The 25995-nt window shown below is 41.1% G+C and overlaps 1 protein-coding gene across 1 annotated transcript in view; it reads right to left on the bottom strand.

Moving 5' to 3' along the window:
- Positions 1 to 25995, bottom strand: part of LOC111231472 (ankyrin-2-like) — a 55173-nt gene that overhangs the window by 3326 nt on the left and 25852 nt on the right. Inside the window, 9 exon segments of the mRNA XM_022758574.1 lie at positions 12479 to 12557; positions 12927 to 13137; positions 13220 to 13360; positions 13685 to 13816; positions 14101 to 14178; positions 16005 to 16014; positions 24965 to 25006; positions 25108 to 25230; positions 25334 to 25459. Coding sequence (XP_022614295.1) covers positions 12479 to 12557; positions 12927 to 13137; positions 13220 to 13360; positions 13685 to 13816; positions 14101 to 14178; positions 16005 to 16014; positions 24965 to 25006; positions 25108 to 25230; positions 25334 to 25459 — 942 coding nt within the window.

Raw genomic sequence — 25995 nt, 5'->3', positions numbered from 1 at the left:
TGTAGGTGATACAGCTGGTTACAGGCAGCAAAGTGACATGCTGAGTTAGGACTGGTTAAATCTGAAATGAAAAAGGGGGGTTATAAGGAGTTTTAGATCCCATCCACGTGGCCAGAGGGTTAGCAGTCATTCCTCTCTTAAGCAAATATTGTATTTGGTTAAGCTCAGCTCCGGGGAAAGCTTGCAGGTTGGAATGGTTTACCAAATCTCATCTTACCCTTGTCAGAGAATAATCAGTATCATCATGTGCCTCGATTTCACAGACAGGAGGCAGTTGTGAAGCCTCACACAAGGTGAATTCTTCATCGGATGCTTCAGAATAGTGTAATAATTCTTCACTCTCTTCATGTACAATATGAAGGGGCTCATGGACAAAAGGAGCATCCTCATAATCTTCACTTCCAGATGACAACAGCACTCCTCGATTCACCTTTTCTGGCACTCTAGAATGGCTGGGATAATCCTGGGGCTGACCTCCACTTGACCTAGATCTTGACCCAGGTTCATCAGGCTCAGTCTCTGAGAAATCTGACGAAGCTTGTCTGCAGTCAAAGTAAGGCTCTGGGTCAGAGTATTCAAAGGTAGGGCTGTCTTCACCATTATGCACAACCTCTGCATAGCCTGGAGGCATGTGGGTATAGATGCTTGTGGTAGAAGAGGTCTCTGCATACCCAGGTGGGATGCTGTACTCTTCATCAGAGGTTGATGAAGTCATCTCTGCTTTAGGTTTAACTGAAGGAGGCTGAAAATACTCAAAGTCTACTGGAGTCAGAGAATCTTCTGAATAATGTCCACTGGTCCTTGGCCTATCCTCATCTGAAGATGTCTCAAAGTTCCCTGAGGAGGGGTATGGGATCAGCTCCTCAAAGCTAAAACATCTCGCAGATGTAACTGTCTCAGGAGTTAAATCAGAAATAGACTGAGAAGAAAGATCTTCAGTCTGAATGTCATCAACAGAGGTCACCTCCCATAAATGTGGCAGTTGATCTTGGATACTCTGTGTTTTCAAACTCCTTGTGTCATTGGATGTTGAAGTTGATTCACATTCCTCTTGACTTTGAAGAGTTTCAATTGTAGAATCTTCCTCAAATGGATTAGCCAGATTAGTTTCAGGTATGTCAGATTGACTCTTTGCAGCTATTTTGGGGGAAGACACTGAAGAAAATGTCTCAGTAGCATTTTCACAATTTTTGTTCAGTGATGGTTCCATCACTTTACAACATCTCTGGGGAGATTCTGGCATTGAAGGGGACTCAGTAGGGGACACAGGACTATCGTTACGTTTACCAAGGCCTAATGGTACACTTGTTTCAGGGGTTTTTGTTGGAGCGGGAGTAACTGAGACTAATTCACTTTCATCTTGAATGGATGCCTGGAAATGTTCAGGCTCTGTGTCTCCTGTATTTGTGTTGTTAGTGTCATCTGCAAGCTGTATAACAGAAAACACACTGATTCTTACAGTGCCACTAGCTTCTGTAGGGCATCGATCTTCAGGTGAAAGGTCTTCAAACATGTAAATTTGATCAACTTCCAGGCTTTCATCACTGGATTCTGACAGACGTGCATCAAGTGTCTCTGGTCTAAACTTAAGTTTCATTTCCTCCAGATCTGAAAGCAGCTGATCAAGCTGAGGGGACCCAGACCCTGGTGGTGGTGGAGTGGATTCGGAGGACATGATGATTTTATCATCTGGACTTTCTTGGGCTGTTTGACAGAGTGAGTCTGGGGTCACTGAGCTTGGTTTAGCTAAGCCAGAAGTTTCACTTTGTTTGGAGAATGACAGGTTTTCATGTTTTTCCTGTGGTGAGCTACTTTGATTGGTCAATGGGATTTCAGACTGTGTTCTACTTAGGTCAAAGGTACCTGGAATTGGCCAATCTAGTTTTTCAATGAAAAGTGTGTTTGAATCATTTGCCAAGGGTGGCATCCCGGTTGGACAGACCTGACTCAGTCCTAAACCAACATTTTGATCTGAAGATTCTGAAAGATTTGTCTTGAAAGATGTAGTTGCTACCTGCAAGAAATGATACAGTGAAGTGGGAAAAAAATTATTAACAAATATGATTTGTGATTTCTTTTGATGATGAAAGGTCAAATGAGTCAAATGATGCATGCATTTGTCAAGGGCACGTTCTGGTTGTATACATAGAAGCAGCGTCTCAAATGAGGAAATTCATTTGCAGCGTCCTTGCATTTAGGCCATTTGCAGTGGTATTTATACATGTTAATAACATCTACCAAATGCAAATGCAATTTAAAATGCATTACATAACTGAAATGACTGATTAAGATATTAATCAGAAATATTATTAATAATGGCATATTTGGAGATATTGCATTGAGAACATCAGTGACAACACAATATCATTAAAGCAGGGCACAAATGAAGTTGAGTCAAAATCAGGATTTTGTGCAACATGACGGTGGACATGCGTCATTTTACACTAATTTCAAGTAAATGGTTGCTGCACTGTTATAGTGTAGGAGTGGGAAACATTGCACATCCCATAAAAAATGTTAAACACACTAGTTTACAGTATTTGTCACAGTCAAACACTATTACTGTCTGTTCTGCTGCAGGTCTGCCCCATCCCCCCAAAGGTAAATAAATCTGTTATTACAATAGAAACCACAGCCGAAAGACACAATTCATCAATAACATTATTCAGCATTTATAAAAGTATATTGCAATATTTTTTGTAAAAACAAAACAACAAAAAACCCTACACCATTTAAATAACACAATCAGCACAACCAATCAGTGGTGTTATACCCCTGACCAGAGATTTGAGATGACAGAATGGGAGAAGGGCGATAGTGGGAAGCACCATCTAGCTATAGACAAGTGATAATGTCTGAAATGAATTCTAAATTGCACTACTTTGAATATGGATGTCAATAGGGCACACTCATGTTAGGAAACATGAGAGGCAACAATGGAGTTGTATGTCTCTGTGATCTGTTTCTAGGCTTGTTATGAAAACAGCGGGAGCCTGTGCCTTACAAACAGGAAGGCAAACATAACAGGTATTACATGCCTCTAGCTGTGGCAAGCAAATCACTTGGTTTAAACTTTTATGGCTGTTAAGCAAAGATCTAAATAGCACTATACAGCTTTGTGCAAATAGATGTCAATGTCAAATGTTCCATACCAGGGAAAGAAGTTCATGTCACTAAGAATGGGTCACTCTTTAATGTCCATTAGTTGTGTCTCACTGAAAAATCATTCCTTCTACTCTTACGAAAACATGCCACAGCAAGACAGTGAAGCCCTTGTGGAAAAGCTTTAGGCAAGAGTTCTACATTCACATTTTTAGTATTGCCATATTCATTGCTTTCAAAAGCAACACTGCAATCACTGCTGAGCAAGAGTTTGTGCTGTCTTACCGACATCATGGAACTTTTGCTCTCGTCCTCACTCATGGATTTTCTTTTCATGTTCTTGGAAATCAAATCTTGGGGGTGTGTCACCTTTAATTGTGATTCAGGGTCTGTCCATTTATGTTCATGTACAAGTTGTCTTCGTTTCACTGATTCTCTCTTTGTTCGAGTGTGTTCGTGGGAAACCTCCTCCAGCCAGACAGCATGATGAAATCCAAAATTTTGCACTACAGATGGAATGTGACTCAACTCACTGCAAAACTTTCTAATTCTACGTGATCTGACCTGATCTAGTCTAGGTCCTTTGTTGTCCTGGGAGGAGGCCTGACAAAAAAAGACTGGTCATTTGTATTTGAGGAAGGTGCCATGGGTCCTGTCTCACCTTCTCTAGTTGGTGGCATCAGCATTTCAGGATATGAATCTGTTACAGTAAGATTAAGTACTGCAGAGTGGGATAGAGGGGGATTGTGTGATGGTTTGGAGTCTGCTTTCATGCTTTCAAAATGACAAAATTTGGCTGGGCTATGTGGGTCTTCCATGCTTACTGCTGAATCTTCAAATCTAATTCCACAAGCCTTCACAGACCTTTTACTAGCTACATCTTCAAAGTAATTAACCTTATCACAGAAATATTTTTGTTCATAGACAGGATCAAGTGTGTCTGTCATTAAGCTCTCAGAAACTAGTTTATGTCTGTTGTCTTCAGTAACAGTGTCATCTGGGACATTTTGCCCACATGGCAGCTGGTTTAAAACTTCGTCTAAACCTCCTGTTGATTCAAGATTTGGAGGCATAGGTGGTCTTAACGCAGCCAGCCAGTAGTCAAGGAATGACTGTGAGTACTCATTGTCTGATGGCATACTGTTGCAGGACTCATGAAATTCACTGTAAAACGCAATGGATTCGGGAGAGTCTGGTCTCATCTCATCAAAAAAAGTATCAAGACAAGAATCAGAACAGTCTCTCTCCAGCATAATGGAGTCTGGTGAAACAGATCTGTTTTCAGACAAATGCAAATAATAACAAGGTTGACAGTCAAACTGACCAATTTGTGAGTCAGGAGAAAGGGCAGTGAACTCATCAACTGAGGCAAATGATTGTGGAGAAGGTGGCCTCTGATCAGTGAAATAGCAGGTTGAATAAAAAGGACTTTCGTCATCTGAGTGTAATATTTCAGGTGACGATAGTGTATAATCTGAAAGGGAAGGACTCTCATTAAATTGACATTTCTCTGCATGCTTGTGAGGACTTGAGGATCTTGTGTCAGCTGTTACATACTGTGATATGCCAATATCGCTTTGATATTCTGGTGACAGAGAATCTGTAATCACAGCTTTTGAAACCAGAAACATATCTGGTCTTTTGTCTACTGACGTGCACTTAGGAAAACTTGTTGAAAAATGTTCTGCACATGTGGTGGCAAGTTTGTCACAATTTTTTTGTGGTGTAGCATTAACAATACATAGCTGTTTTTGTGGGGTACATTCGGAGGCTCTTATTTCACAGAAAGAACATTTTCTCTTGTAGAGTGGATCATACACGTGTGACATTAAATTGTTAGGTAAAGGCTTGCGACTCAATCTGTTTTCCTTAGATGATGGTGTGGAGCCTGATGACATGGATTCACTAGATAAGAATTTAAACTGGGAAAGGTTTTTCTGTGACTTGTGTACTGGAGCAGCGTCTTCAGCAGAAAATGGCTCCAATTCAGACAAAAGGGAGTTGAGCGATGTTGTTTGATCATTAAAAGAGGAATTTGCAGTTCTTGCAGGGGAAAACACAGGGGATGAAGTTACAGTCATACTTGTTTGCTTTACTTCAAATAGTAAATTAAGGGAATCTGGTGAATCTGTTCTGTTGTCGTCAAACAATTCCTCGAGACAAAATGTAGAATGCTCAAGATCTGGTGACAACGCCCTGCTAATAAACAACTTCTCAAGTTCAAAGTCGGATAAAACTGACTGCGGGGAGTCTGGCCTGCTCTCGTCAAACAAGGTTTCCAGACACAAATCAGTACCCTCCCAGTCTGAAATGGTTGATACTGGTGTAAACGACCTGTGCCCTGACAAGTCCATATCATAAACCATGTGGGGGGATCTCAACTGAGGGACGGGTGAGTCAGGAGAGAGGGGTCTGAGTTCACTTTGCGACACCACAGAGTCGGGAGAATGCGGCCTTAACTCGGCGTCCCAATGGTCTGTGGATGTCTCAGTGCACTCTCTATCTGACAGAGGCCAGACAGTTGTGAATTCAAATTGTCTAGAGCTTAACAAAGCCTCTGCTGGGTTTTCATGTGTAAAGCCCTATCTGAAAGAGGCCAAACAGGTGTGAATTCGAATTGTCTAGAGCTTAACAAAGCCTCTGCTGGGTTTTCATGTGTAAAGCCCTATCTGAAAGAGGCCAAACAGGTGTGAATTCGAATTGTCTAGAGCTTAACAAAGCCTCTGCTGGGTTTTCATGTGTAAAGCCCTATCTGAAAGAGGCCAAACAGGTGTGAATTCGAATTGTCTAGAGCTTAACAAAGCCTCTGCTGGGTTTTCATGTGTAAAGCCCTATCTGAAAGAGGCCAAACAGGTGTGAATTCGAATTGTCTAGAGCTTAACAAAGCCTCTGCTGGGTTTTCATGTGTAAAGCCCTATCTGAAAGAGGCCAAACAGGTGTGAATTCGAATTGTCTAGAGCTTAACAAAGCCTCTGCTGGGTTTTCATGTGTAAAGCCCTATCTGAAAGAGGCCAAACAGGTGTGAATTCGAATTGTCTAGAGCTTAACAAAGCCTCTGCTGGGTTTTCATGTGTAAAGCCCTATCTGAAAGAGGCCAAACAGGTGTGAATTCGAATTGTCTAGAGCTTAACAAAGCCTCTGCTGGGTTTTCATGTGTAAAGCCCTATCTGAAAGAGGCCAAACAGGTGTGAATTCGAATTGTCTAGAGCTTAACAAAGCCTCTGCTGGGTTTTCATGTGTAAAGCCCTATCTGAAAGAGGCCAAACAGGTGTGAATTCGAATTGTCTAGAGCTTAACAAAGCCTCTGCTGGGTTTTCATGTGTAAAGCCCTATCTGAAAGAGGCCAAACAGGTGTGAATTCGAATTGTCTAGAGCTTAACAAAGCCTCTGCTGGGTTTTCATGTGTAAAGCCCTATCTGAAAGAGGCCAAACAGGTGTGAATTCGAATTGTCTAGAGCTTAACAAAGCCTCTGCTGGGTTTTCATGTGTAAAGCCCTATCTGAAAGAGGCCAAACAGGTGTGAATTCGAATTGTCTAGAGCTTAACAAAGCCTCTGCTGGGTTTTCATGTGTAAAGCCCTATCTGAAAGAGGCCAAACAGGTGTGAATTCGAATTGTCTAGAGCTTAACAAAGCCTCTGCTGGGTTTTCATGTGTAAAGCCCTATCTGAAAGAGGCCAAACAGGTGTGAATTCGAATTGTCTAGAGCTTAACAAAGCCTCTGCTGGGTTTTCATGTGTAAAGCCCTATCTGAAAGAGGCCAAACAGGTGTGAATTCGAATTGTCTAGAGCTTAACAAAGCCTCTGCTGGGTTTTCATGTGTAAAGCCCTATCTGAAAGAGGCCAAACAGGTGTGAATTCGAATTGTCTAGAGCTTAACAAAGCCTCTGCTGGGTTTTCATGTGTAAAGCCCTATCTGAAAGAGGCCAAACAGGTGTGAATTCGAATTGTCTAGAGCTTAACAAAGCCTCTGCTGGGTTTTCATGTGTAAAGCCCTATCTGAAAGAGGCCAAACAGGTGTGAATTCGAATTGTCTAGAGCTTAACAAAGCCTCTGCTGGGTTTTCATGTGTAAAGCCCTATCTGAAAGAGGCCAAACAGGTGTGAATTCGAATTGTCTAGAGCTTAACAAAGCCTCTGCTGGGTTTTCATGTGTAAAGCCCTATCTGAAAGAGGCCAAACAGGTGTGAATTCGAATTGTCTAGAGCTTAACAAAGCCTCTGCTGGGTTTTCATGTGTAAAGCCCTATCTGAAAGAGGCCAAACAGGTGTGAATTCGAATTGTCTAGAGCTTAACAAAGCCTCTGCTGGGTTTTCATGTGTAAAGCCCTATCTGAAAGAGGCCAAACAGGTGTGAATTCGAATTGTCTAGAGCTTAACAAAGCCTCTGCTGGGTTTTCATGTGTAAAGCCCTATCTGAAAGAGGCCAAACAGGTGTGAATTCGAATTGTCTAGAGCTTAACAAAGCCTCTGCTGGGTTTTCATGTGTAAAGCCCTATCTGAAAGAGGCCAAACAGGTGTGAATTCGAATTGTCTAGAGCTTAACAAAGCCTCTGCTGGGTTTTCATGTGTAAAGCCCTATCTGAAAGAGGCCAAACAGGTGTGAATTCGAATTGTCTAGAGCTTAACAAAGCCTCTGCTGGGTTTTCATGTGTAAAGCCCTATCTGAAAGAGGCCAAACAGGTGTGAATTCGAATTGTCTAGAGCTTAACAAAGCCTCTGCTGGGTTTTCATGTGTAAAGCCCTATCTGAAAGAGGCCAAACAGGTGTGAATTCGAATTGTCTAGAGCTTAACAAAGCCTCTGCTGGGTTTTCATGTGTAAAGCCCTATCTGAAAGAGGCCAAACAGGTGTGAATTCGAATTGTCTAGAGCTTAACAAAGCCTCTGCTGGGTTTTCATGTGTAAAGCCCTATCTGAAAGAGGCCAAACAGGTGTGAATTCGAATTGTCTAGAGCTTAACAAAGCCTCTGCTGGGTTTTCATGTGTAAAGCCCTATCTGAAAGAGGCCAAACAGGTGTGAATTCGAATTGTCTAGAGCTTAACAAAGCCTCTGCTGGGTTTTCATGTGTAAAGCCCTATCTGAAAGAGGCCAAACAGGTGTGAATTCGAATTGTCTAGAGCTTAACAAAGCCTCTGCTGGGTTTTCATGTGTAAAGCCCTATCTGAAAGAGGCCAAACAGGTGTGAATTCGAATTGTCTAGAGCTTAACAAAGCCTCTGCTGGGTTTTCATGTGTAAAGCCCTATCTGAAAGAGGCCAAACAGGTGTGAATTCGAATTGTCTAGAGCTTAACAAAGCCTCTGCTGGGTTTTCATGTGTAAAGCCCTATCTGAAAGAGGCCAAACAGGTGTGAATTCAAATTGTCTAGAGCTTAACAAAGCCTCTGCTGGTTTTTCATGTGTAAAGCCCCGAACAACATCTGCATATGAAAGAGGTCTTCCAGCAGACAGTGGTTGGGATGCAATCACAGTTACTTTTGTGCTTTCAACCCGTGAAGTAAGAGAATCTGGCGAATCTGCTCTGTTGTCATCAAACAGTTCCTCGAGACAAAATGTGGAATACTCAACATCTGACAGTGTTGAAAGAGGTGAAACTGGTCTACTGTCAGAGTGCTCTAAGTAATAGTTACAATGTTGACTCGTCACCTGGCCAAATGGAATTTGAGGGTACAAGGATCGCTGCTCAACTGACACCACAGATTCTGGTGAGGATGCTCTGAAATCTGCTAACCAGTCCTGCAGATGTGAAAAGTCAAAATCAGAAGACACAGATTCTGGTGACAATGCCCTGCTACTACACAATTTCTCAAGTTCAAAGTCTGAGAAAACTGACTGCGGGGAATCTGGCCTTGTCTCCTCAAACAAGGTTTCCAGACACAAATCAGTGCCCTCCCAGTCTGAAAATGTTGAATCTGGTGTAAACGACCTGTGACCTGCGAAGTCCATATCATAAGCAATGTGAGGGGATCTGAACTGAGCGACAGGTGAGTCAGGAGACAGGGGCCTGAGTTCACTTTGAGACACAGATTCTGGGGAGGATGATCTAAAGACTTCCAACCAGTTCTGCAGGAGCGAAAAGTCAAAATCGGAAGACACGGATTCTGGTGACAACGCCCTGCTACTGAACAACTTCTCAAGTTCAAAGTCTGAGAAAACTGACTGCGGGGAGTCTGGCCTTGTCTCCTCAAACAAGGTTTCCAGACACAAATCAGTGCCCTCCCAGTCTGAAATGGTTGATTCTGGTGTAAACGACCTGTGCCCTGACAAGTCCACATCGTAAGCGATATGGGAGGATCTGAACTGAGAGACAGGTGAGTCAGGAGAGAGTGGCCTGAGTTCACTTTGAGACACCATTGAGTCAGGAGAATGGGGCCTTAATTCGGTGTCCCAATGGTCTGTAGATGTGCCAGCGAACTCCCTATCTAGCAGAGGCCAAACAGGTGTGAATTCAAATTGTCTACAGCTCAACAAAGTCTCTGCAGGTTTTTCATGTGTAAAGCCCCGAACAACATCTGCATATGAAAGAGGTCTTCCAGCAGACAGTGGCTGGGATGCGTTCACACTTACCTTTGCGCCTTCAACCCATGAAATAAGTGAATCTGGCGAATCTCCTCTTTTGTCATCAAACAATTCCTCATGACCAAATGTGGAATACTGGTATACTGGTCTACTGTCAGTGTGCTCTAAGTAGTAGTTACAATGTTGCCTCTTCACCTGGCCAAATGGAATTTGAGGATACAAGGGTCCCTGGTTAACTGACTCCACTGATTCTGGTGAGGACGCTTTGAAGTCTCTGAAAAATGCTAATATTGGAGAATCCTCTTTGGTGTCATGAAATGTTTTTTCAAGGAATAAATCATCATATGTTCCTGTAAACATGCTTGATATATTGGACTGTGGACTTAATTTTGTCTTGCCATCTTCAAAGATATCTTTTGATGTTGGATTTATTTTATTTGGAAACTCCAAAATGTATTTAGGCCTTTCAACAAACTTGAATGTAATTGCTTTGGATAATGATTCGTTTTCGAACACATGGCAAGTTTGCAGAGATTGTTCCTGATATTCATGATATGAGCAAGACTTTCTTACTGGTGATTCTTTTCCCCCATCGAAATTTTGGGACTCTCTCATTTCATTGTCGTCTGAGGTTTTTTGTTCAATGTCTGTTACATCATCATTTGACTGACTTGGTGAAGGTATACATTCAAGAGATTGTGGCTTCAATTTAGAAAACCAGTAATCAAGAAAAGATTCACTACTTTCCCTCTCTTTTCTTAGGGTTTCAGTTGACAGTGGTGCAACTTGAAAGGACTCTTTGTTTTTACTTGAACCGCTTGAATCTTCATTCTGGATACTTTTGACATTTGAATGTGTAAGACACATTGCATCTGAAACAGCAAACAGTGGTGTATTTTCTTCATTTGTGGCACCTTTTTCATCCCACCATTCATTAAGAGGTGATGAAAGAACATTCATAGAATAGTCCATATAGTTAAATGGGAGATAACTTGATTTGAGAGATTCCTGAGTGACAGGAGGATTATGATTTGAAGCTACAAATTCTGGTGTCAAGGGCCTACTCTGAGCCATTCCCTCACTGCAGACTATTTTGTACGGAGTTGACAGTGGTGGTGAAGTCAGACTTCCTCCTGAATATTCTAAATAATAATCACAATATTGACACAAAAGTTGAGCACGGACAGTTTCTGAGAGCAAGAGTTCAAGGAAAGAAAAACTGCACTGAGAAGTCTGAGATTCTGGTGTAGACGGTCGACAATCCTTTTCTGAAGATCCATATCCATGAATAGATATAATTGGGTCAGGTGAACAATCTCTTTCATCAGGAGTAACATCTTCATGAAAAATTTCATCATACTCAATATTTGATGTCCCAGGTGAGAATGCTTTTAACTCTCCCTTTATCTGTGCACCTTCAGTCATAGGTTGATTATATTTAGGTAACTGAGAGTCAGCAGATAATGGCCTATATTTATTCCAAGACTCAAGGGACTCAGAACAAAAGGAGTGTGGAATTGCGGCAGAGGAAAAATCTTTCGAACCACATAGTGGTTCGCGTTTATCTGCATGTGACTGATGGGCTGGTAAAATATTTTCAGTGAAATTAATCATAATTTCAGGTGAACTACATGCATCAGACCTTGGAGACAGTGCCCGGCTGTCATCCCATATACTGGAAAAGTCTGCAAATAAGACCCTTCTTTCCTCCCGAGGAGAGTCAGGTGACATTGCCCTATAATCATTGATTGACATGACAGATTCTGGGGATGACAGTCTATATATGGAGTCATTTAATATCCATGCTTCTGCCGGGTGGAGATTCCTTTCATTAACAGGTGAAAATGAACCACACTGTCTCTCAGATGCTACAGAATCAGGGGTCAAAGGTCTATACTCTCTAAAAGTTAAAGGTAATGCCACATCTTGCTCAGGTGATTGTGGCGTGAGATTGGTGATAGGCAGGAAAAGGCTGGAAGAGGCAATCTTTTGCTCAGAGATGTAGGATGTCTTTTCCCTGACTATGACATGGCCATTCTCTGAACTAACAGAACACCAAGTATGGTACCTATCAGTTGAGTCACACGCCATGTGAGCAGGGTCAGTTATTGTCTGACTTGGTGCCAATATGGTCTTTGGTACCCTCACTTTGAATGGTTTCACCATGCTGTACTTAGCTGTTGTGATTGACTGGACAGCATCACTATCATCAATGAAGGGCATGTAATCTGGATACCCATCACTGCGTGTTTGAGGTTTCATGGTTTCTTCCTTGCTCGACTTGAAGAGTTGAAAGCTCGGGTCCACACATGAAGCCTGTGGGATCTTGTCATGACCATACGGTACTCTGAAGAATTGGGCTGTGACCTCATCACACTTCTGAGACAGCCTGCTTTTTTGAGCTACATCTGTGTCTGTGTCATCTTCAGTCATGGCCAGAGTTGCTTGATGGTCCTCTGGTGGCAATGCTAACAGGCTAGGGTCAGAGATACTTTTGACAATGGTTTTAGCTGTTTCTGTATCGCCAAGATGTATTGCATAGCTAAACTCATTATAAAGTTCACTGAAGTCAGTCTCAGCGTGGTCGGACTCTGATAGGCTCAGACTAAAGTCTCTGACAAATATAGATGATGATAACTTCAGAATTTCAGGTGACTGCCCTTGCCCATCTTCACAATCACACTGCTTCAATGGTAAGGTTTGGCTGCAGTCATCTTTGACTTGGCACTGAGTGCCACCTTGGAAAGGCCTGCCGAAATGAACTTCAACACTGCAGCTTTTCTGGTCTTTCACTTTGGAGTCATAAGCCTTTATTGTTTGGCTTCCCAATACTGCTTCTTTTGAAGTGGGAAGCGTACTTACTTGCTCATCTGAGTTGTCGTAACATTTAGGTTCAGGTGTAATTATATCCTCAGAGGTCCACAGGTTAGGGTTCAATTCACTGTAACACAAAAAAAGGGCTAGGTCACAAAATATGACTTTGCATGAATGTGATTAAATCAAGGCCCTAATCTAAAAAAGACAAAAGGGGAACATTTCTTTATTTGTTATTATTTGTGATGCAAATAACTGCACCATCTACGCTCTATGTAAGCATCAGCATGTGGCATAGTTTTATTTCCTTCCATCGACATGCTGGGAAATATTGACCTCCGGAAAGACAGCAGTTTTGATTACTTTATGTCTTTCTGCCTATATGGCATGTCTGGTGTGTGCTAAGGATGTCAAATGAAGTGAGACAAATAATGTGACACCACATTACACTGTTGTGTCTTGCGGATTCAGGTATCATTACAAATGAATTATTTACTGTGGGATCTCGAGCTCCTCCAATAGGTCACCATGCATGCTTTCTGAGTGGGTATGTCCAACAGGCTCTGCCCAGGAAGGAATATCCAGTAGGGAAGCAACTGAGAGGTCCTCCTCAGAAACAGCTGGGGGTGGTCTGCGATCTGACTCCACCCTTCTCACAACTCTGGGGCTGTCTGCATCCTCTTGCACTGAAGACAGGGCTACTGACACTGAAAAATACACATGTGATGAATAACAATGCAAGAAAAACAAATAGAAATTGCTGAATTGAGTGTTTAGAAGTGTTGCTACCTTCACTATGATCCAGTGTCTTCTCTATCTCTGCATAGGTTCTAGATGTTTGCTCTTGAACTGACTTGTTCATCTGGGTTTCAATGAGATGGACGATGTCCATGCGGTTGATTTTGGTTAGTCTCTTAATCAGACAATCCTCTGTGGAAGGATTTATCAATCATTAATAGACAGTAGGCATTCAATGAACACAATAAAGAAATTATTTAAAAATTGGAAATGTAATATTACACTGATCTACAGCATGAATATAGGTCTACAACTGATAGGTTCCAAACCAAAGATAAAATACATTCATTTAACAGGGTGTGCTCAAACAATTGCTCTCAGTGCATCAAAGTAAAAAGCTAATAGTGCCTTAAGTATCTTCAAACAAATACGCAATGTTTACAGGATTTGAAGTACTGCACTGACAAATATTAGTGAAATGTAAATTGAAATGTGTTTGACTAAAATGGCATTTACCTGTGGCGTGTTTACCTTCCCGCTCAACCCAGCGCTGCAGCAATGCATGGCTCTGCTCTTGGAGGGAATTAGGATTCTCTGTTCTCAATAATTGGATATCATCCTCACTGAATTCCAGTTCTCTTGCCAGCTCTATAGGGTGATAAATAACAAAACAATGGATGAAAATGTAAAAAATCCAGAATCACATTTTTTTGTTGTTTTTGTTGTTTTTTTGTTGTTTTTTGTTTTGCTGCTAGAACATGGATAGTCTTTTATAGCATTTTCAGCTATTCCCACAATTCTGCTTACAAATATATCAGTTTGAAATTAAATAAAATGCACCACATATTGCTTTTCCCAAAAATTTGTATTGAATTAAATATTTTGAAATTTAAATTTAAAAAAGAAAATAATTATATCACTTGACAGCTTACCAGTCCAGCTGAAGCCAAGAAGATCTGCAATGATAGCCAATGTCTCCTCTTTCCTGTCAGCATCATCCTGCCAATCCACTAAAATATGCCACCAAAGCCAAACATTAAATTTTCATGTCATGGTCTGCAGTTCAAGGTATAAATTATATCTCAAAGTAAAATTTTTATCACATTGCAGGTACCAGTAATGTACAATAGTGTAGAATATGTATAATATAATTTCCTGAGGACATTATGTTATGGGCTGTAATACTCTGAAATTAATTGTGGATCTGTGATGGTGACATGGATGATAATATAAATATTGGATTTGTCACTCTTCGCAGGAATTGGCTTGTTTATGGACTATGATTATTTGGTCACAATTAGCACATCAATTCTTTAATCATTAGTGTAAGCAATGGCATTAATGTGCTTATTAAGCAAGGTGCAAGCTAACATTAGTAATGTTGTATTAGTTGTGGAAGTCTGCAGCAAAATTGTTAAAGCTACTACATCTTCAACCAACATGGCCAATCTTGAGATTGCATATACACAAACACAGATGGAAAAGTAATTTACCAATACACAAAACATCAAAACACACATGTGTGTACACACACATACACACACACACACACACACACACACACACACACACATACACATACAAAAAATACAGACAAGAAAACACAATGCAAGATGGAACAAGACAAATCACAACACATGGAAACTACACAAAATGACTAATGGTGACATTGTGTTCTTAGGAAGAGGAATAAGGGTCTTGCAGTCGAGAAGAGATAGAAAAGCAAAAGCCCATGTAGGTATGGCCATACCTGACGTACATTTTGGAGTATGGTCATCGGTGATTCTCTGCATCTGAGTTTCCACCGTGTCATCCCAGGTAGGCCTTGTTTCAAATACATCCTCTTTCCTAGAAGATGGTTGCACACCTGGCAACGAATTGCCATCAGAGTCGAAACTGTGCGATGCTGGGATCTCATATGTGAAAATAACAGAATCTGGACTCCTGTGACTAGCACTGCTTATATCATCAGTATCCAAAGAAGACCTAACAGACGTTTCTGTAGTCTTGGAGATGTGGATTTCTTTCTTTTGGGGAGAGGAGGAAGAGATGCTGTGAGCTAGAGGTTTCTGCTGTGTCATGACAGGAAGTTTGGAGGGGGGAAATTTGGATTTATGAGTGGATTGACTACTGTCAGAGTAACTCCTTCTGTCTTTTTTAGAGGCTTTACTTGTGTCACTATCGGCCTCAGATCTAGTCCTACGATCCAAGGCTGAGCTTTTTTCTGCTTTTCTTTGAACGTGATCAAGCTTGAATGTCGGTGAGTCTTTCAAGATTATTTCAGATTTGAAATGGCAAGTCTTTTTTATTGTGCCGCTTGGTTTGATTGCCAAAGGTGGGGGTGAATCCTGATGATATGCTGGGATGCCACCCTGTGCAGCTGAAAGACACATCTCTATGACTGAGCACTGGTCTTCTTCATCTTCCTCCTCATCATCATCATCATCATTAGAGGAGTCTGGGGAATCGTGGCTCTGCTCTGAGTACACTGCATGGCCAGCTGTGGATGTGTCTGATTGAAGGTCAGCTATGGTAGAGTCTAGATAGCCTAGACCAAGGCTTTCAAGGGTTCCAACCTCACCTTGAACATTGGTTAGTCTCTCCAAAGCATTGGGGGAACCAAGGTGAACCTCTATGGAGCTGCCAAGATCAGTTTCAGAAAGTGGCTTTTCACTCTCTGACTTTTTACTTGAGGGTGTCATGAGAGTTCTGCGTTTAAGTGTAGGAATTTCATCACTGGTGCCCTGAGTCAGGGATGATTTTGGGATCTCTTGCAGGATTGTTTCAGTAATAGAATCACTATTATCTAAAGTTACAGATATTCTGACTGACTGACCTTCCCCAGTCTCCTCTGGCACAACTTCATCCACTGGATGTTCCCCCATGTGAGGAAGTGCATATCCTTCCTCTTCTTCATCAAAGCTTCTTCTTGTCATGTCAATAGCTCCCCCTCTGGTCATTTCAAACAGCTTCCCCTCTTGAAACTGAAACGGATCAGGGCTTGTCTCGTCACCTGGAATTCGAACAGGTGTTTTATGAGGTGTTTGTATGTCCTCTGCAGGACAAAGATTAATATGTTTCTCAGCCTCAACCTGTGCATCGAAGGCTACATCGTCACCCTCACAACCTGGGAAAACATATTCTAGTTCTTTAGCACACACCATAGCCGGAGGTCTGCTGACAAAATCTGAATCATCTCTCGGTGGTAAATTCACTTCATTTTCATCTGGATGGTGCTCATCTGTCACCCCGGCAGAAAAATGTGTGTCACTGAGTGAGGCATGGTCACCCTCTGTGGCATCTTCATCTTTGTATATTTGAGCTTCTCTTTCTGCTAACAGTGGCACAGGCTCCTCACTTCCTGGATCAGGCTCCTCTCTCTGAGTTGCAGTTAAACACAATTCATCAGTTGATCCAGTAGTTTTTAGTTGTGACTGAATTTCTACCTGCTCTGTAATGCTCAAGGTATCTGTTGTCTCAATAAGTGTGTGAGTGTCTTCTGTCACACATTGTTCAGAGATTTTGTCTAGTGTATCCTGTGAGGAAGAGTGTGTAACTGGGCCAAATGTTAGATTGAGCTCGTCGTCTTTGTGATCACCTGTCTCTAAAGATGCATCTCTCTTCATTTTAGCCTCCTGTTCCATCACCTCAAATGTTTTAATCTTTGCAGCCATTTTAAACATCTCCTCTTCTGGGGTGAATTGTTTATGAATTATATCATCCCCACTTTCATCTGTGTCGAGAGAGTCTTGCCTTATGAGCATGTGAAGATTCTCACTATCACAAATTTTGGGGTCGGAGGACATGTTGCCATCAGTTACTGCCATTGCTGAGTTGGAATATTTGTCTTCTTCAATTTCACTTTCTCTTTGGATATTCTCACCAGTGTTTTCTTGCTCATTTTGCTCACTTTCATCCCTGTAAACATCTTTGTCATAAGCAAAACACGCTTTGAGCTGGGATGCATAATCCTCATACACAGCTGTCTTGGTCGGCATCTGAGGTTCTGAGTCCTTCGATTTAGTGGGACTTCCCTCAAGAGAGTCTGGACATGGGGATTCTCCGATAGGGCTTGGTTCAATTGAATCAGGGGATTTTTTTGAAGATCTATCCTCCATGAGAGGACTGGCCTCTAGTGAATCCTGATGACATGGTTCTTTAGCTGGGTCATCAAAAACCACAGTGTTTAGGTTCTCCAAATCTGTCGGACGTTGTGGTGTGTTAAAACTACTTGGTAGTTGCGAAAATGTGTATGTTTCGAGAACTGAATGAGCAGGAACTACACTCACATCTTTATGGTCATTGTTCCAGTCTTCACTTATTGCATATGACTTTGTAAAGTCCACCATCCCTTCAGTAGAGTCATTAAAATGTGACACTGCACTTGAGAGACATGAGAGTTTAGCCTCACCCTCCTCAGATAAGAAACTCTTTGGGCCTTCATCTTCATGGGAACATGCCTGCCACTCACTTTCCAAAACCTCCTTTTCATTGATGTCCACAATGTCTACATTTGTATCTTCTGGTGACATCATGTTATGTTCAGGAGAGATTTTTGTTGTTAGTATAACTTGTTTGTAGCTCTCATGGACTAGGTCCTCTTCAGGGTGACATTGTATTGTCACTGGCCTTTCCTTGAGATATTGATCTAAGTTGCTACTGAGAAGTGACAACATGCCTGACATATCCTTCTCAGTTGAACACTGTTGGTGTGTCCTTTTCTGGATACAGACTTCTTGGAATGGTGTCTCCAATACAGAACTTGGTGTCAGTTCTTGGACCTCAACCACATCAGTCTGCATCTGTTCATATGTCTCTCCACCTATCTCATCCTCCACATTAATACCAGCTACTATTTGTGTTTTTTCACATACTGTTATTGTTTGCTCTGCACTAGAGGATTTTCGGACTTTAGTGAGAATAACTTCATCAAATTTCTCCTGGATAACATCCTCCTCTGGAGACCTAGTTTTTACTGGCCTGTCCTTTAGATACTGGTCCAAGTCACTATTCAGCAGTGACATCATGCCTGACATCTCCTTTACTTTTGTAGATCGTTGGTATGAAGTCTTTTTCTCTACCCATTCCTCCTTCATTGGTAGTTCTTCAGTCAAATTTGAGTGGGTTTCTTTTAGTTCACACACCACTTCTTCACGTCCCCTTGTAACCGTATGTTTGAATCCAGCACAATCTGTTTCTTCTGCTGTGTTATCCAGTGTCACTCCTTTATTTTCATCAGTGAAAGATGGTAAAATTTCAAATTTCTCCTGCACATTATCCTCTTCTATTGGTCGACCAGCCACAGGCCTAGGCTCTTGATACTCATCCATGTCACTGTTCATGACTGAAAACATCTCTGATGAATCTTTTACTTGGTTAGATGCTTTGTGTTCGTCCTTCAATTCTTCAGCTCCGATTGTAATTGAATGTTCTGCCATTGTTACATGACCTACTTGTTTTGTTGTTCCATCCATTATTGCTCCTTGATTTTCATGAGTGACAACTGTGAGAGTTTCTTTATCTTTGTCTTTTATTAAAATGACTTGTTCAAATTTCTCCTGCACAATATCCTCTTCTGGTGGCTGGCTTACAAAAAGCCTATCTTGAACATACTGATCCAAGTCACTGCTCAATAAGGATAACATCCCTGACATATCTTTTACTGTCATGGATTCCTGTCTAGATGTTTTCTTCTCAGTGTGTACTTCTTTAAGTTGTGGCTCCTCATTTTTGACATCTAGTACTTCAGTGTCAGTTTGTGTTAAAGATGTTTTGCCTCCATGAGTAATTGTTGTATTGTCCTTGCATGACTCATGAATTTTCTCCTCCTGTGAAGGTATGGTGTACTTTTCGTCTCTTTTAGCAGAGTAAGTAAGCGTTTCATTGGTCATTTGATGGGTCAGTGTGAGTCCTTCATAATTCTCGCTGTCTCCTGAGCTGGAATGAGGGGTCCTAATAGCAACACTAGTGTCTGAAGATTCAGTCAAGCCGTCATGCTTGGGACTCTCAGGACTTAGATCATCATCTCTCATTTGATTCTCCATAAGAGAAACACCTTTCCCAAAATAGCTTTGTATACAGGGACTCGAAAAGGATGCTAGATTCATATCAGAATCATCACCGAGGGTCTCCCTCTCAGGTGGCTCCAACTGATAGCTCACGTCTGCGGCTGTTGATGTCTGCTTGAACAGCTGGTACTCAGGACTTTCTTCCAACTCAGCCTTGATGTCAGCACTGAAGTCCTCAGAAGGTCTGCGATCAGGACTTATCTGTATGTCTTCAGATAAACTCCTACCAGTGCTTATGACTGGTTCCTTTAATTGCATCGTGTATAGGCCGTTCCCTGAGAACGCTTGCTCCTCATTCTGAGGGCTAACACTTCCATCATCAAATTGAATTGTATCAGTTCGCACTCCAAAGTGATCACCATCTGAAATCAAGTGTGATTCCTCAGAGTTATCGCTGTTTAAACTAACTGGTTGATCTAAGTCTGTCTTGACATATATGTTGACATCACTCTGTTGATGGAAAATTGTGAGGCTCTGAGTTTGGATTTGTGATTCTGGTTCCTGTGTAGGACTTCGCTCCGGTGTCTGTATCTCTGCAGATTCAGATATCAATGTTGAACTACTAGAAGAAGCCACTGATTTCGGTTCAAGAATCTCTGCTTTAGTTTCTGAAGAATCTTGCCCAGTCTGGAATGTCTTCATCAGCTCCTTCACAAACATAGTCTCTCTCTGTGGGCTAACCCTTCCATCATCGTATTGAACTATATCAACAAATTTTACTGTCTTTTCAAGATAAACACTATCACACATAAACTGTGTTTCCTCAGCGTTAGCTTTGATTAAACTTAATGGTTCATCCTCAAGGTCTGTTTTGTCACACTTCTTGAGATCACTTTGTTCATGGAAAATTGTGAGGCTCTGAGTTTGGATTTGTGATTTTGGTTCCTCTGTAGGACTGTGCTCAGGTATCTGTCTCTCTTCAGAATCTTTTGATTCAAATATCAGTGTTGAAGCTGCTTTTGGTCCAAAAAGCACCGCTTTAGTGTTTGAAGGATCTTGCCCAGTCTGGAATGTCTTCATCAGCTCCTTCACAGACATAATCTCCTTCTCAGGTATCTCTTTCTGTGGGCTAACCTTTCCATCCAATTTTACTGTCTTCTTAAAGTAAGCACCATCTGAAATTAACTGTGACTCCTCAGAGTTATCTTTGATGAAACCTCCTGATTGATCCTCTGAGTCTGCTTTGTCACATTCCTTGACATCCCTCTGTTGATGTAAAATTGTGAGGCTCTGAGTTTGGATTTGTGATTCTGGTTCCTGTGGATGACTTTGCTCAGGTTTCTGTATCTCCTCAGAGTCTGCTAATACAGACATCAATGTTGAAATAGAAGAATCAGCCAATGATTTCTTTTCAAGAATCTCTGCTTTAGTTTCTGAAGGATCTTGCCCAGTCTGGAATGTCTTCATCAGCTTCTTCACAGACATAGTCTCCTTCTCAGGTGTCTCTCTCTGTGGGCTAATCCTTCCATCATCGCATTGAACCGTGTCAACAAATTTTACTGTCTTCTTAAAGTAAGCACCATCTGAAATTAACTGTGATTCTTCAGAGTTATCTTTGATTAAACTTGCTGCTTCATCCTCAAAGTCTGTTTTGTCACATTCCTTGACATCACTCTGTTGATGGAAAATTGTGAGGCTCTGAGTTTGGATTTGTGATTCTGGTTCCTGTGGATGGCTTTGCTCAGGTTTCTGTATCTCCTCAGAGTCTGCTGATTCAGATATCGATCTTGAAATACAAGCAGAAGCCACTGATATCGGTTCAAGAATCTCTGCTTTAGTTTCTGAAGAATCTTGCCCAGTCTGAAATGTCTTCATCAGCTCCTTCACAGACATAGTCTCCTTCTCAGGTGTCTCTCTCTGTGGGCTAACCTTTCCATCATCGCGTTGAACCGTATCAACAAATTTTACTGTCTTTTTAAAGTAAGCACCATCTGAAATTAACTGTGACTCCTCAGAGCTATCTTTGATTAAACCTGCTGGTTTATCCCCAAAGTCTGTTGTGTCACATTCCTTGACATCACTTTGCTGATGGAAAATTGTGAGGCTCTGAGTTTGGATTTGTGATTCTGGTTCCTGTGGAAGATTTTGCTCAGGTTTCTGTATCTCCTCAGAGTCTGCTGATTCAGATATCGATGTTGAAATACAAGCAGAAGCCACTGATTTCTGTTCAAGAATCTCTGCTTTAGTTTCTGAAGAATCTTGCCCAGTCTGAAATGTCTTCATCAGCTCCTTCACAGACATAGTCTCCTTCTCAGGTGTCTCTCTCTGTGGGCTAACCTTTCCATCATCACGTTGAAACGTATCAACAAATTTAACTGTCTTTTTAAAGTAAGCACCATCTGAAATTAACTGTGATCCTTCAGAGTTATCTTTGATTAAACCTGCTGGTTTATCCTCAAAGTCTGTTGTGTCACATTCCTTGACATCACTCTGCTGATGGAAAATTGTGAGGGGCTGAGTTTGGATTTGTGATTCTGGTTCCTGGGGAAGATTTTGCTCAGGTTTCTGTATCTCCTCAGAGTCTGCTGATTCAGATATCGATGTTGAAATACAAGCAGAAGCCACTGATTTCTGTTCAAGAATCTCTGCTTTAGTTTCTGAAGAATCTTGCCCAGTCTGGAATGTCTTCATCAGCTTCTTCACAGACATAGTCTCCTTCTCAGGTGTCTCTCTCCGTGGGCTAACCTTTCCATCATCGCGTTGAAACGTATCAACAAATTCAACTGTGTTCTTAAAGTAAGCACCATCTGAAATTAACTGTGATTCCTCAGAGTTATCTTTCATTAAACTTGCTGCTTCATCCTCAAAGTCTGTTTTGTCACATTCCTTGAAATCACTCTGTTGATGGACAATTGTGAGGCTCTGAGTTTGGATTTGTGATTTTGGCTCCTGCGTAGGATGTTGAAATGTTGAAATACTAGAAGAATCCATGGCTTTGTGTTCAAACAGCCCAAATTTACTTTTTGATGGGTCCTGCCCAGTCTGGAATGCTTTCATGAGCTCCTTAACAGACATAGTCTCCTCTAATCTTTCTGTCTGAGATCTGGGAGATTCAGGGGACTTGGGAACTTTGGGAAGTTCTGGCATGTCTTCGTCCGTCCTCTTTGTGGTGATAGAAGATTTTGCCTCATGTATTAGAACTTGATTATTTTTTTGCACCTCATCCTCTTCAACTTTGTTCTGTAAAGCTTTAACTCTGTCTTTTATAGATCCTATAGGTGTTTCAACCACTAAAGGAGAAGCTGGGGGATCCATAACTGTGGTGGGTACAAGGCCACTCTCCTTAAGAACAACATCACCATCTAAAGACTCCTCAGAGCTCATCCTTTCCAGCTCTCCCTCAGAGCTGCTACATCTAGAACGTTCTCTGTCTCTAAGTTTCTTCCTAATAGGTTTCTTGATATCTGGGGGACGCCGTTTGCCATCCCGCTTTACAACAACCTGTTCAAATCTATCTTGGACAAGATCTTCTTGAGAACCACTCATCATTACAGGGCTCTGTTCAAAGTATTCTTCTATGTCCATACTGAGGTGTGAGACCATGTCTGTCATGTCCCTGGCCTCTGTGGCAGATCTACTTGAAGTCCTCCTCTCGATGCAAATCTCCTGTATGACTGGTTCTTCGACAAGGGAATTCCTCATGTCAGCCTCAGTCTCACAGAGTGAACCCCATTTGTCTTTTTTAGCATCAAATCGTTGCACTTCCTGTTTAGTGATGTTTATTCCATCCCTTTGAGTCTCCCCAAACTTTTCCAGCCTGTCTTTGAACTGCTCCACTATGACCAAATGCTCTTCCAACCCTCTAGCTTCAGCTCCCTCTTCATTCATTTGCTCTACAGTCAGAATGACAGACATTCTGACATCCGACATGTCTGAGAGAAGGTCCGGGCTTGCAAGGGTTGCAGGGTCAAGAGGTTGGTTAGTTCTCAGGGAGAATGTCTCAGTTGATTCAGATTCATCATCTTCAATTAAGAAAATCACAACCAAAAAGGGTAAAGAACATAAGGGACAAATGAAGTGGGGAAGAGAGACATCAGAAAACTATGATCAAGACATTGCCATCAAAAATCCATCTTCAGTTCACAGAGTAAGAAGAAGACTGACAGAGCAGAGGATAACGGAGTCTTGAAAAGAAGACCAAAAAGGAGATGACAAAGTGATCCAGAAGAGTTTGGAGGGGAGTAGAGCAGCAACAGCATAAGCAAAGCCAGGAGGAGTAACAAAACAGGTAGAGTATGGGCAAGAATAATGTTCATCTAATTTGTTTGACTGCATATTCAGAAATTTAACACAAAACTGAACCAGAAACGAACAGAGAAACTTACACATGGAACAAAGGGACAGGAAGAAATAGATAACAGACAAACAAAAATTCTCAAGATTGTTGCTGACATGAGGAGTCATGTCTGCCTACAAATTAAAGTATTAAAACAAAGAAAATATAATAAACTTTAAATACAAAATTAACAGGGATTTTAGTAAGAAGAGGTGTAATTAGTAATCAGGTTACTGTCACTAGTTTTGTGTGTGTTTTAAACTTTTGAAAATTACTTACTTCCTTCACTTAACTTTGAAAAATTATATCATATATTATAGTAAAATACTAAAAATGGGCACATTTTATGTTAGATGAAGTGACTGTGGTATCAAAAATCATTGCAAGTTAAAACTTTATTTAATTGTATTATATAGTTCATTTACTTGTTTTGTGACCTTTATTAGATCACATACAAAAAATGAGGTGGTGTAAATTGATGTAAAGTAGAATTGGATTTGATTAATAGTACAACTCAATGAATGAAAGCAACTTAAGAGAGGTGGTAAATGAAGAAGAAATGTGTAAAAATAGCAGTAGCCAAAATGAATGATGATAATAAAAAATAAACCAGCAATAAATGTACACACCTAAGCAAAGAACAAACAACACCATGTTGTTTGTCAATTACTTCTGTATGAAAACAATGAAGTTTTTCAGCATGCAACTGGTAAAACTGTTATGAAATGTAATCTGGGAGAATAATAATTGGTCAAAATGAATACTTCTTATATATCAAGACCACAAACCGTAAATCTTCTTAAGGTAAAATGACATTCTAACACAAATAGATTGAAAATCAAAGCGATTCTGAGTGCATTTGGATAAAAAGTATTAATTTGACCTTCATTTATGATTCATAAAAAACACAAAAGTTCATAGCAATTAGAGAAAATGAAAATGTTAAGGGTGGGAGAAAGTCAGTGGGGTTTGGAGTGAGGGGAATGTGGAGTACATCAGCCATAGCACAGCTGCCAGTAACAAACACGTAACTATACAGTGTTAGTAGAGCAAAATAAGAGAGCAAGGTCAGTCCGAACAGAAAGCAACATACATCAGTCAGTGCATCTCCTTGCACATAACATTTTTCATATTTCTGCCCTTTACAACCTTTATTACCAGTAAATTTTATGTTTCATGTCCAATTTTGACTGTTATTATTGAATAATATATAATTGCATACAAACTATACACTGGTACCCTCACTACCAACACTGACCATTGGAAATGTAAAATGTCTGAAATGCATGGACCTACATCATGCAATTATTTGATCTATTTCAAACAACAGAGTTCAGCTTACATTTCTTGTCACTCTTCTCACTCTGTAGAAAGAAGATCACAAAGGTATCGTTAGCTGCAACCTAAGTATGATATTACTGTTTCTTTGTTCTACTATTGTATGAAGTGAACTTTATTTACCTCATCATCTGCATCTTGGTCTGAATCAGACTCCTAGAGAGAAGAATGCAAATGAGGGAAAGCAAACACTGTAGTTACTGGAAGAAATAATATATTACAGTTACATACACAAACTTAATTCTTTTCAAACTAACCTTTGAGTATGTTGGGAGGGTGATGTTAAGATTGCAGATTGCATTGTGGTTAAGAGTACGGTATGTCCGTGGTTCCTTTGTGAACGACAGGCGACCACATGGCTCCTGTGCTGTGTCTCTTATCTGTACATCAGTGAAACAACAATGCAGCCCATTTATTACATTTCTGAATCGCTGAGTAAATCTGTAGTATTTTGAGACTTTTTTATCCAGTGGGTAGTCATACTTTGATGAAGAGGGCCAGTCTGTTCTCTTTGAAGGCAAAGAAGCTGAACATGTGGTGCTGTCCACTCTTGGTAAGAGGCACCAGGTTTCCAAAGCAGTCAGCAAATATAGGTTTTCCCTCCAGCACCTGCATGTGGATTGACAGTTGTCTTCATGATTCAAACAAACCTTTAATGTCTATTTCCAAAGAGTATTGTGGTTTTTAAAGACATGAGCTGTATGAATTACAACCAGACTCTCTCCTTATATCCTTCTTTCTGTCCATATCAGACCAGACTTGAAGGTGCTTTTGATGGTATATAAGGTTCTGAATGGACTTGCTCCTTCATACCTCTCTGATCTGCTTAAACCTTATACTCCATCTCGTGCTCTCTGTTCCAAGAATTTAGGGCTCTTGTCTGAGTTAAAAAGACGTCTGCTGGTTGCGGAGTCTCAATAAATCAATAAACTCAGTACAGTATAGTCCAGGTTGTCCTGCCGACGAGATCACTGTGAACTTTCTGAAAATCACTGCATCATTCTAACTGTTTTTCCCTCAAGCACATGAGCGCCCAGGCTGTGTGCCTCTCTCTCTTCCTTCTCCTTCCTGCTACTCTCCGCAGGTCCTCCCGCCGCCACAGCTGCAGCTGTAGAGTCTGGATCTGCAACTGCAAACCACCTATG

The sequence above is a fragment of the Seriola dumerili genome, unplaced genomic scaffold, assembly GCF_002260705.1.
Source record: "Seriola dumerili isolate Sdu_G_001 unplaced genomic scaffold, Sdu_1.0 BDQW01000301.1, whole genome shotgun sequence".
NCBI lineage: Eukaryota > Metazoa > Chordata > Actinopteri > Carangiformes > Carangidae > Seriola > Seriola dumerili.
The sequence above is the reverse complement of the archived record's forward strand: the minus strand, read 5'-3'. Positions and strand labels throughout refer to the sequence as shown.